This window comes from Choloepus didactylus, chromosome 18 (assembly GCF_015220235.1).
Source record: "Choloepus didactylus isolate mChoDid1 chromosome 18, mChoDid1.pri, whole genome shotgun sequence".
Classification (NCBI taxonomy): Eukaryota; Metazoa; Chordata; class Mammalia; order Pilosa; family Megalonychidae; genus Choloepus; species Choloepus didactylus.
This window is the reverse complement of record NC_051324.1, coordinates 20,787,766-20,800,999: the sequence shown is the minus strand read 5'-3', so window position 1 is coordinate 20,800,999 and position 13,234 is coordinate 20,787,766. Positions and strand designations below refer to the sequence as shown.

Here is a 13,234-nt window from a genome sequence, read left to right as displayed (position 1 = left end):
AGGTAAAGAAAATAAGAATAGGAAGGCCATGGAATAAGGCGACTGATGGTTTCATGCAGATATTTGTATACCAATGTTCATGGCAGCATTACTTACAATAGTCAAAAAGTGGAAACAACCCAAGTGTCCATCAACAAATTAATGGCTAAACAGAATGTGGTACATATACATGATGGAATAATATTTGACCATCAGAAAAAATGCAGTTATGAGATGTGGCAACATGGACAAATCTTGAAAATATTATGCTCAGTGAAATAAGCAAGGACATAAAGACAAATATTATATGGCATCACTCATAAGACATGACTAGAAATAGCAAATTTGCAGAAATAGAAAGCAGATTATAAGTTACTGGGGAGAGTAGGGCAGGGGAACGGGGGTATTTGAAAAAAAAAGATTGATGGAGGGCATGAAATATTTAATATAAAATTAATTCTAAATAATTGTCCATTTAGAAACAAACTGTAATTGTGTGAAAAAAGAAAATACATATTGTAAACACTCCCAATTTCCACATCTTAAATACAGGATAGTCAATAGATTTTTTTTTTCATTCTTGATGTTGATACTGTGTGAAATACAGGATCAAGTATGTTTTTCAAATATGTTTTTCAAAAAATTAAGTCACTCATAGCATTTTAAAATATTTTCCAAACCACTAAACAACATAGACAACAATTCTCCCAAAACTATATATATAAAATAGCAAGGGTGTATAAAATACATACAAGGATATACTAATATACTGAATGATCCCAATTTTATGGAGGGAAAAGGATAAGTATACACTTATAAGCACAGGGGGAAAAAGACTAGAAGGACACATACCAAACTATTCATACCAGTTAACTTTAAGTGGTAAGTTTGTTTATGGTTTTTATTTTCTTGTGTGGGCTTTTCTATATTTTCTATTTTTCTACACAAATTTTTTGTAATTATATGTACAATAAACAACACTGTGTAAAAGTCATTTAACAAATAAACAAGCCAACAAACGAGTAATTCAAAAAATTGGACAAGTTAAGCTTTATCTCTAACCTCAACTACATATTTTATTAATGGCAATCTTTCCTGGGACCCTACATCCAGACAAAAAGCAAAGATGGTTTTAAGAATGAATGGGATATGATGTGAGATTTATAAACATGAACTTATAATGTGACTTTTAACTTATCTATAGTCAAGCCCTGGCATTAGTTTTGGGAAGTTCTTGACTTGAGACAGTACTTGGTCAGACAAAATTGGGAAGAAGGCAAAGAAAATCACAAAGATGAATCTACATGAGGATACCAGAATGAGGGTTGGACTAGGCAGGCAGTTGTAAGAAAGAGTTGTATCTGCATGTATGTTGAAGACAAAAAAGACATGATTTGCTGATGGATTAGATACGGAGGTGTGAGAAGAGAGGAGCCAAGAAAAACCCCAAGAATTTTGACGTGAGCAACCCAAAGGTCAAAGTTGCCATTTACCAAGATGGAGAAAACTGAAGGAAGACTAGGTATGGGGGGAAGAAATTCAGGAGCCTGGATATGGAGACGTTAAGTTTCATAGTCTTTGAAGTGGAGATCTACCTTATTCTGAATAAGCTGGAACTATCTCCTGGGTAGCCTGTGAATCATCACCCCAGGCTAAGGGTATGGACTGCTGGCTTTGTGTTTTTCTCTGGACAGATCATATACTTGGTATCTGACACTAAAACTAGGAGATGGGAATTGGGAAATCTGAAGCTGGTTAGGACTCCTCCCCTGTCCTGCACCAACAGACAGCTAGCCACAAAAGTACCAACTCCTCAAAGCAAAGACCACCTTGACTCAAAGTAAAGACCACCTTTAGATCACAGAACAACAGTACTAGGATCCTTTGGCCCAAGCCATGTTTATACAGTTTCTCTTATAACTCAACATCTTCCATAGAATGTTCATAACTTGTTGAGGTCTTCAGCCTTGCATATTACAACTCCCCATTATTATCCCCTTCTGAGAGTAGAAAAGCAAGATTTTATTTCAACTTTTCATTAGAAAGGCATAAGATGAGTATTCCTCTTGGGAAGAGTGGTTCTGTCATTCCCAAGATCCACTAGCCTTTAGATGCATCTAAAGGATATGGGTTTTTTTTTGTTTTTTAAATTCAGTTTTATTGCGATATATTCACATACCATACAGTCATCCATGGTGTACAATCAACTGTTCATAGTACCATCATACAGTTGTACATTTATCACCCCAATCTATTTTTGAACATTTTCCTTACACCAGAAAGAATCAGAATAAGAATAAAAAATAAAAATAAAAAAGAACACCCAAATCATCCCCCCCATCCTACCCTATTTTTCATTTAGTTTTTGTCCCCATTTATCTACTCATCCATCCATACACTGGATAAAGGGAATGCGATCCACAAGGTTTTCACAATCACACTGTCACCCCTTGTAATCTACATTGTTATACAGTCATCTTCAAGAGTCAAGGCTACTGAGTTGGAGTTTGGTAGTTTCAGGTATTTACTTCTAGCTATTCCAATACATTAAAACCTAAAAAGTGTTACCTATACAGTACGTAAGAATGTCCACCAGAGTGACCTCTTGAATCCATTTGAAATCTCTCAGCCACTGAAGCTTTATTTTGTTTCATTTTACATCCCCCTTTTGGTCAAGAAGATGTTCTCAATCCCAGGATGCCAGGTCCAGATTCATCCCCGGGAGTCAAAGATATGGTTTTTTGATACGTTAATGTCTAGAGCCTTTATCCATGTACAGAAACTTAACCAAACGAAACAACCATGGATATATGCAAAAATTCTGCTATAAGTTGTCAGTTCACTGTTTATATGAAAAAAGTGGGATCATTCTCTTGTTTCAATAAGGCAAAGATTCATTAAATAAAGCTTGGGATATAAAAGAATACTAAACAGTGATCAAAAATGATTCCATATGGAATAATAAGAATACATCAAAAATAATAAGTGAAAATAATGGATTACAAATAGTATGTATAGTATGACTCCCATGTTTGTAAAAAAAAAGTATATGAAAATATATATACACACATACATACTAAAGTTAAATATGATAAAAATAATGATGATGTTACTGCTGGACAGTGGGATTATGGATAAATTTTTATTTTTTTGACTTGTCTGTATTTTCTAAACATTTTATATTCAATTCAAAAAAATCTCTTATATTTGCAGTTCATGTTTGGAATTTAGTTTTTACTTTCTCTTGACTTAGAATTTTTTTTTTTTTTAAACATCTAGCATCCTTCAACTTGGTCAAAAGAGTTCCTCCTGAGAAGCCATTTGTGGACTCCTCCCCAAAGATCTCTCCCAGCCAGGGGATGTGATGCTAACAACCCTGCAAAGAGGTCAGTCACAGGGTACCCAGACTCAGCTAGGAGATGCTGTCTCCCTGGGTCTGTGGGTGCGACTTCCCCAGACTAGTAACCGCTACACAGGAAATGTGAAGGAGAATGGACTGCCCTACTCTCCACCTGGCTAAAGACCCAATTTTTAAGCAGAGACAGAGAGCTCCACAGTCCCCACTGGGACAACAAGGAATGGGCTTTGTTTTCTACAAACAGACAGACAAGAAAAAAGTTCAGGTTAAAACCCAGTCCTTAGAGAAAGGAAAATAGAAACCAGGCAGCGGGGGAATGCTTCATAGTCCTAAAAGCTTTTTTTGTAAGTTAACACATGGTGTCTGCTTCTCTCTAGTCACCTATTTATCACTCCCCTCCTTAGAGAAGGCAAAAAGCCCTGGCTGTTTTCCTAGTGCAGGGTTTTGTGGCTGGGGGGAAGGAGGAAGGGGGGAGGAAGGAGGGTGCTTTAAGCATGATGCAAACCATTTGGAGCTGAGTGAGAGCACTGCCAACACAAGCTGCACTATTTAAACAAGTGAGGAAATGATCGTATATACAACATGCCAGTGAACACACACACACACACCAAAGGAAGTCGAGTGGGCTTTTTTTCAGGACACAGAGCTGGATGTCAGCGGCTAAAAGGTCGATATTTTCCCTTAACACCCTTCTCAATGACTTAATCATGTTCCGTTTGCACAGAAAACTTCCCAAGAATAAAAAAGTCTGGAGAATTAAGAGGAGGGGTGAATGGGGAGGGCTGCATAGCCTGGGGCTGACCTTATCCGAGGTTTTCTCCACGTAGCAGGGGTCCTGAGGGGCAGCCAGCAAGGGGACAAAGCCCGAGAGAAGCCGATCCTCTTCCAGGATAAGAAGGGTAAGGTCGTCGTCCGGGTCCTTGTACAGTGGCACCTCAGACTGATTCACTGCAGTCAGTATGTTACAGAAATCAGCCAGCGTTGACCACACATCAACAGCAATCCTGCGAGAAATAAGGTAAGAAAAAAAAGAGAGCAGCTCTAAAAAGGGACCAACTAAAATATTCTAAGCACTTGTAAGCAGCGAGGTACTTGCAGCAAATATATACCGCTGGCATCTGCCAGGAAATCTAACCGAAGAGCCAGGATGCAAAATTACACCCACGGCTGTAATCTGGTGTGTGTGTGTCCATCTAGGCAAAGTTGAAATTGATTAGGGGGATTTTTAAATCCTAACTAGAGAGGAAAAAGAATTTAGAGAATCAGTTGCCTAATGCAGGCCCTGTCACCTTTCCAGACAGAGTGCCTGAGACACATATTCAAACACTCTGGATACCAAGTGCCTGAGGCAGCTCCCAGAAATCCCCCACTCCTGTCCTGCCAAGTATATGCCACACAGACATCAATAGAGAGCCAATCTCCCCTCCTCAAGTATAGTCACAGAGGGATCAAACATACTGTAGAGTCATGTGGTTTTTTATTCCTACAATGCTTCAGAAATCTCTTCTCTCCATATAAGCAGGAAAACATACAAACACCCAAAACACCCCTCATACCTCACTTGCCAAAGTACTCCCCAGGAAGGTAAAGCCTCCCACGCATTTCAGCAAAAGACCCAGTATCCGTGTAGTCTTGGCCATCCTGCTCCCTATACTTTCCCTCACTTGTGGAATGGTTAGAATATAGGATGACCAATGACTCTCGTTTGCCCGGGCCTGTCCCAGTTTTAGTACTGAAATTCCCACATCCACTGAAACCCCTCAGTCCTGGGCAAACTGCGATGGTTGATCACCCTCATTGCTTATCACCAGGTCCTGGTGGAACCTGAGAAGAAATGTTGAAACTGCAGTCTGCTCTCCCCAGTTCAAACTCCAGGGTAGAATTACAAAAAGGGTTTGTTTCTCTATCATCATCATTTGTCATAAGTCTGCTGTGGTTCAGATCCTTGCTTTGGTGGGTGCTAAGGATTCAATACAGCATTCTTTTTCTCTGTCCAGAGCATAGCCAAACTGTGGTCAGACACGGGTCCTGTCAAGTCAACAGACTTGGCTTCTTCTCCGGAGGATCACCTAATCAGGGAGTCTGGGACAGGCAGTGCCTTATGGATGCTAAGTTTTATTGCAAAACGACTGAGTTACATAGGAGAATTACAAAGAAAAGCTACAGAATTAGATTTAAGAAGTGGAATGGCGAGAGGCAAGAAGTAAAGAGAGCTTTATGAATGAGCAACATCCTAGAATCTCCAGGGGAGTTGCTGTGCACGAGCCCTACCTGCTAGGAAAGGGTCTCAGACCTAAGTCATCTGTTTCTCCTGAAGACTAGGAACCTTTGAGAGAGGGCAGAGAAGAGGGCATTCAAGGGACATGCCACTGAAGGTGATGCTTGGGGAGAAAATGGGGTAGAGATATGGGGACTCCCTGACTAGCTCCAGGTGGAAGGAGACTGCACTAGTTTATTTACCATAATCACTGCACTTGGAAAAGGCAATGAAATGAAACATCTTGTTTTCAAGAGTGTCCTGGGAACTCGGCGGAACATAGACCCATTAATCACACAACGGCACATAATCAACACATGTGTACTACAGAAGTAACTAGCTTCAAGGCTTTGCCCAGGAAAAAGAACATGTTTGGGAAGAATCACCGGAGGGACAAGTTTTGAAAATCCTCTCTCTGCACAGACACCGACAACCAGACTCATTCACAAAGCTCCATCTTTTGGCTCAGCCGGGTTTGGCTGTCAGAAATGTTTAAATATGGAAAAAAATAAACAGTTGCAACACGTTTCTGTGCAGAGATCTGCCTGAGCTCCTTTGTGATGTAATGGGAAACACGGCATTCAGGCTACCAGCTGTAGAATAAACAGAACATTGAGGGTTAAAAGGAACTGAACTTTCCACGACCCCATCTGCAGAGAAGAAAATAATAAGAGGAATGATGCACTGCCCCACAGCTCTGATAGTTTATCCTCCGGTCCCGGCTGCAGAGACAAGCACCGGATGTGATAGGGCTGCTCAGGGCCGCCTCCGAGGTTAGCGCTGCCCATGGGAGATGCACAGAGAGGCTCTTCCAGCTCCCCGCTTCCTCCCCCAGTGCCCTGTTGGCCACTTGAGCCCACTGCTTGAGTCTGATCCCACAGTGCTGGTGAGCTTCGGCCAATAGGCACAGCTCGGCTGCAGAGCAGCAATTTGGAAAATAAACAGGAAAGACGACAGTGAGAAGGAAGAAGGTGAAAAGTCTCCCAGCTGAGTTCTTGGCTTGGGGGCCGGGTTGGTGCTGTGCAGGTCAAGGCTGCTGTAGGATGTGTTTGGGGATGGGTGTGGGGGGTGTGGGCAGTAAGATCCTCAGCCAGGGAGAAGAAGCAGAAAATTACCCACGGCTGCCACGGTGGGAGGCCTCACAACCCTCTCTCATCTTCCTACCCCAACCATCATGGATCCAAGATGAAGAAATATGTGGTACCATGTGGTTCTCATTACCATGCTCTCCCGTCCCTAAGGCTCAGATAAACAAAACTGACTTCTCCCAGAGTTTACTGACCACCACTAGGGACCCCTGCTCACATTTACCTTTTGCTTGTTACCACCTTACCTTGTGCCAAAACCCTAAGACTCATTACAAAAATCAGGTGGATGGGAGTTCTTATGCCAATGTTGATTTGTAAGCTAGCAGCTGGTGCCAAAAGACATAGGAAGTATCCCGGGTTCCCAACTCAGAGATATAAAGTGGTGCAAAGGCCTAGCTAGACTGAGCAGAACCAAAAGAATATACAAAATGCTTCAATGAAAGATCATTTCTGCCCTAATCCATTCAGATGGGTCTTGAACTTGAACTCTGATTCTGAGTAGCTGCTTTCTTCTGGTATCTCAGAGGGAATATGCAAGCTCAGTTCACACTTCATCATTTTTTATCTCCTATCTCACTGAATACCACAGACACAAACACAACTAAATAGGAACCTATGGGCCATATCAATTCTCTACAGTGGCTGGTGGGGGAGTGGGAAGTACAATGAAGCTAATATGAAAAGGAAAAGGTACTCTGAAAAACCAGGTGAGAAGATGCCTAACCTCATAGGTAAAGATACTGCCAAGAAGACGAAGCAATCCCTGGAACCTGGGCAATATCACCTCAGCTTACCCCAATCAGGCCTCTGGGCTGGAAAGTCAGTTCTGTGGGTGAACATAGGTTTCCTGTCTTCGTAGAAGGGGAAAAGCTTAGCTTTTTCCTGCTTCAGTTCCTTATCCCACACAGGAGTGCCTACCAACCTCCACCCCATAGCAGTCCTTGGATCTTAAGGATTCAAGGTTGGCCTCAGCCTGAGGAACCCAAAGTAAACCTGGTTGGCTCTGAGGAGTTTTAAACAGTTCCCAATCTCCTTGAAATGCTTGGGAAATGACTCCCCAAAAGATTTTTCAGACAGTCTCACCACCTTTGGATCTAAATGGACCCTCTTGAATAACTATGGCCTTGGGCAAGTCCCTCTGGCTTTTTGTGGTACCAACTCATATTTTGGGGATGCTCCCAGACCCCAGAAAGCCCCACTAAAGTTAGGGTTCATTCACCAAGCAGACACAAAGCAACCAGAGAATACACAACTTGTGTCCAATAAGCTCGTTTATGTCTCCCAGAATGGTGGCAAGGAGCCTCCCAGCAGCTGTGGTGTGAATAGTGAAGAGGGATCAGCAGTTACAGGGTAACCCACTGGCCCAACCCCACAGAACGCACCACACACCAGAAAAGCAGACCCCTAGCTGGGGTCTGAATGCCAGATCCTAGCTTGAGACAGACCAAAAGTGGCTAGTTAGAGGTATGCATTCAGAACCAAGGCGTACTCACTTCCCCACAGACATGCATTCACTTACTCCACCAGGAAAGGAAAAAAATAAGAGTTAATTTACTTTTTATTGCCTCAGAATTCCAAGGTTTAATGTAGCTGTCAGTTTGAGTGCAGTGCAGCTGCTGGCCGATACAATGCAGCCCAGGCCAGTCCAGGTGACTGGGGAAACACATTTCACAGAAATGAACCAACATACACTCTTGGCTGGTTGTTTTGGGGATATTGACTTGAGGAATCAGATTAACCCTTCAGACTGGGGTTATTTCTGCAAATAGCATTAGAAAAGCAGCTACACTCCAGGAAACTGAGAAGCCCTCATCTCAGGTGGGCCAGTGGGTTTGCATTTCTAAAATTTTGGAGTTTTCTCATATGGGATGTTACCCAACTACAACATGCTCTGAAAGCTTAAGGTGTGAGACATGAGGCATGTTGTACCACAACACTCCATCTCCTTGTCTAGAACTCAAAAACAAAGGCAGATCTGCCAGCTTTATAGGAAAGAGGTCAGGTAGGACTTTTCTGCAAGCCTGAACTGGGGTGGGACTGAGGAAAGAGACAATTTGGAAAGAGTTGAGTGCCAAGCCCCACCAGGGCTCAGTCCATCTTTCTGGCAAGCCTAAGGAAGACTGAGCACTTAAACACCCCTTCATATTTTTACTGGGGGAGCAGGCTGACTGGTGATTAATATCAAGTACAATGACCCCATGTTACAAGCCTGCAGGGGCCTGTGGAGGTGGCCATTTCCTGTGTAATACCAGCTTGTTTAAACACTAACATTCAAACCCCACAGCTGCAGAACAAACCCGGAAAGAGTTGAGTGAGAAGAAGCCCTGCATTGTGTTTTGGAGCTATGGAAGATCAGAGAAGTAGTACAGATGGGAAATGAGTTGGGTCTTTTGGTTCCTGGGGTGAAGAGATCTGGAAATATAGCCAAGATGGCACAGAAGCTAGGCACAAAGAAGCTGAAAGAAAGAAGGCCCATGGATTATAAAGGGGAAAGACGAAAAGCAATAACTAGAGAAAAGCTCCTAAGATATGCAACATCCTCTTTTTTAAACTTGTTTTCCTATAGACCATTACTGTATATCCTAGTCCACAACTCTCCCCATGGGGCTCGGTGACCAACATAAGAAACTTGTTGCCCTGGAGGACTTCCCACCCAAGTAGAGAAAACTGCAAGAGGTGAGCAGCTATCATCAGAAATGGAACTGAATCTAACAACTCAGGTAAAGTTAAAAGAATACTACCTGTGCTTAAAATGGCTTACCAGAAAGCCAAGATATCATGTTAACCCTGTTTCCAGTTGGCTGAGTGTCTTGCTTTGAGGTTCTCAAGCTTCAATGATAGGTAGTTCAACAAGCCCTGGGATGGAAAGGAGACGGGGAAATTTATGCAGTTCCCTCTCTCAGATTTAGAAGCTACAAAGAATGTATCTTTTTTTAGACATTACCACGATACAAAAAAGGAGAAAAAGGTGTCAGAAATTGCTGTTCCAGGTGTTAAGACATGGACGGGGGCAGCAAGATATTATTCTCCACGATAAGAGCTGTTTACTGGGTGACCACTAAAGAATATAAGACTCAGCTGAATATGATCCCTCTACCCATCTAGTTCACATAAACAAGTCAACTTGGACCCTTGGGAAAATGCCTTATCCTAACTCAATTCTGCCTAATTAGGGCAAATCAAATTCTGTGGAGAAGCTCAGTCACCCTACTCTAATAACATAAACTTCTCCAATATTCTAAGCAGTACAGCTGGACCCCTACAGCCACCAACAGGTTACAGTCACCTCATTCCAGGATTTCTCAAGCACCTCTACCATGCCACCCTCAACTTGTATCTAGGTCAGTACTTTATTTGATTTCAGCTGTTCCAAGCTACATACATCTGTATTGCCTCTGCCACATCATATGGTGTGTTAAACCCATCAGCACTATGTGTTTGGGAAAGAATAGCCCCTAGGGGACCTTGACATCTCCACTGCATGAGTGAAGCCCTCAGTGGCCTCCCTGGTGCGGATTCTCACGGTTCCTGCCTCTCCAAACTTGTAGCTATAACCACTCCAACACGTCTTCTTAGTTTAGCACACACTGGACCCAAATAACCCCAGGCCAGAGCTGGAAAGTGCTCTCCCTGGGGTCAGCTGCTTTACCCTGCTGGGGTCAGACTGGTGCCTTAGACCAATACCCCTTCCTCTCTCAAGGAGTCCTCTGGGAGGGATGGGGAGAGGACAGAGGTTCCTGCCATGGGAGAGATCACGTGTGCCTCACACTCAGCACTTGGAGGAAGAGGAACCCCCTGGTGCCAGGCTGTAGTGCTGACGCCCCAACCCGGAGCCAGGGAGACTGGGTGGGGAGCCAGGGTAGCAAAGGGGCTTCCCACAGTCACCATCACTTCCTTTAGGGAAGTGCTGATGGACTATTACTTAGTGACCTCCTAAAATGCCCTTTAGGGAAGACGCACTAAGCGTCCTTGAAGGGGTGCCGATTAGACTTGGGATTAGTTCTCATTTCAGAGCTGCCCTACAAGAGTGAGTGAACTAGCTGTTTTTTTTTTAATTCAAGAATTTCTATCTTGTCTACAGGGTCAACCCATGTAGGCTCCCTGAGGAATTTAGCTTACTGCACACTCCCTACATCTCCCTATTTCTCCCTACATGACAGTACCTCAGAGGACTCCTTACAAGCCTTTTCTAGCATGTTCTGTAAACAAGCCATAAAAAAGCAGCATGTCCAGGAATTTCTGGAGGGTTTTTTTTTTTTTTTAATGGTACTCCAATCCAACAGTGTGATAAATGCATCCGAGCTACAATTAGGAAGATATATAGCATCAGAATGCGAAGGTCTGGGCAGCCTGGTGAAACGCGGGCTCTCGAGAGCCCCAGCTATGTTTCCCATTATGTAACCCTGGTCATGGGCAGACAGCCAGACTCCAAATGAAAAAGAGACTCTGGCTTGGCACTGGTTCTATTTTCCTATCCTCATTTGGGGTCAGCGCAGTGTCATACAGCTGCAGAGAAAGCTCTGGGGATTAAACCTGGGAAAACCTCCAAGACCAGGACCTGGGTTCAAGTACCAGCTGAAAGCAATAAACCAACTGCCACAGCTGGGCTAGGTTTGGATGTTCTCAAAGTCCCCTGACTCTTTCACTTACTGAGAACTAGAGATCAAGATGAGGGAAGATTTGGCTTTAGCAGAGACTGTGAAATGAGGTAGGTTGTCTCAATGCCCTAGGCTTGCCAAAGGTCCTGCAATGCAAGTGATCACTGTGCTCAGGAGACCATGGAAGCCTGCTGCTTGACTCCTCTCCATCCCTTGACATTCACAACCTTCCACATGCTCACCTGGAAAAGTGGGGAGTAGCTGCCTCTTCTAACGAGAGGCTGGTGCAGAAGAGAGCAGAAACTGTGCTCTCCCCACTCCCCTTCAAATACTGTGGTGTACTCTAAATAGACCAAAGCATTCTATACTGGCTTTCACAGTAGCCCAAGGCAGCTTTCCACACCCTACTGTGATCCTCTGTATCAAAGACTCTTGGGATAGAAAACCATCCAAATGGGAAGTCAACGTAGCCACATGCTGACTCCAGCACACATATCTTCTAAGTGCCACCCTATGGGAAGGCACAAAGACCATGCAATCCTGCCTTTATCACTCTGCAGTGCCAGTGAAGTCCTGTCATCTTCATCCTAGATGTTCCTAGGATAGGGATCATATTTCATATGTGCTTAGGTAGCTACTGTCCAGGAAAAGCAGATTTGACCAGAAAGAAGAGAAACAAGGGAAAAGAGGAGGAATCAAGGAGACTAATGATAAGCTTAAAATTCCTCTAGGAATTTCAGGAAATTGGAGAAGGCTTTGTAATGATTCTCTAACTGTATAAGGAAAGAGGATAACAAAATGAAAAGAAGGGATGAAGGAGCAAGATTAAATAAGGGTCCAAATGTGTCAGAGAGTCAATTCAGGAGTGGGATTTTCAGCAGGAAAACTAAACTGAAATGCAGGATAGGATATTTAGTCACCTTATCTTAGGACCAAAGAAGAATCTGTCTTTGCAGAGAACAAATGCAGGCAAAGACCAATGAAAGCATGCAAAGAGAGGCATTAAATGGAAGTCATTTCCTTCTTGCTTCCCTGAGAGCATTCCTAAATGAATGATATCCAAGATGAAGAACAGCAACAAGGACCTTAAGGAAGGTCAGGGGGTTTACATTTCTTACACCTAGGGACTATTTGGGATATGTTATTCCCTATGGCCTTATGGAAGTTCAGTAAGATGCAACTTTTGAAACCCATAATCACTGTACCTTGCCTATCTCTCAAGCACAGTATTTACTATGTTGGGCAGCTATACTAGAAACTAGAAAGTAGGAGGTGAAATTCTTCTGTTATTTTTCCAGTGCTCAGACTTGTGAAGGCTATGAGTGAGCTACCCTCAGTGGTGGCCAGGCCACTTTGGCTCTGTCGCATAGTGGCCCCAGGACAGCACAGCCTCTCCTCTATGCATAAGCTTGCATTCCAGAGACAACCAGCTGCTGATCCTGATGGGGAAGGGCAGAGACAGTGTGGAAGGGGACTCTACTCCCTACCACTCACTGACTTCCTAGACCAGACTGGATTCACAAGAGAGTACTGGTGTCCACCGCTACAGGAACTTGTTTACTTGGCAAACAGATTCAGTATATTATTTGGTCAGATTTGTTCTCCCTGTGAAGAAAAGACTAAGCAAATTTGATTCAACTGTCCCAACCCCCTATGCCTCTCTGTAGCCCAAAGGCCAGCTGGGGATGGCTGAAGCCCAAACCATATGCCCAACTACAGATTGTGTCCTTGCCCAAAGAGGAGCAGCAGCTCACATAAGCCAGCAACAGGCCACTTGCTGCTGCATTCAAAATGAAAAGGCTCAGCACCTCAAGCAAATGAGGCCCAGCACTTCCTGTGTGAGTTTTCCATTTCCTCAGCCAAACAAAAGCCAAAGGGAGCAACAGAGGGAGGAAGGACGAAGAGAGGGAGGCTGCATAAGACAACAGACCTGCTGGCCCAAGATGCTGGTGAA

General features: G+C 43.5%; 1 protein-coding gene across 2 annotated transcripts in view; it reads right to left on the bottom strand.

Annotated features, from left to right (window-relative positions):
• The window catches only part of SMG6 (SMG6 nonsense mediated mRNA decay factor), a 226,197-nt gene that overhangs the window by 101,350 nt on the left and 111,613 nt on the right, over nt 1-13,234 (bottom strand). For both annotated transcript variants that reach the window (XM_037809231.1, XM_037809232.1), the window contains exon 13: nt 4,140-4,341. In XM_037809231.1, the coding sequence (XP_037665159.1) occupies nt 4,140-4,341 (202 nt within the window). The remainder of the gene's footprint in view (nt 1-4,139; nt 4,342-13,234) is intronic.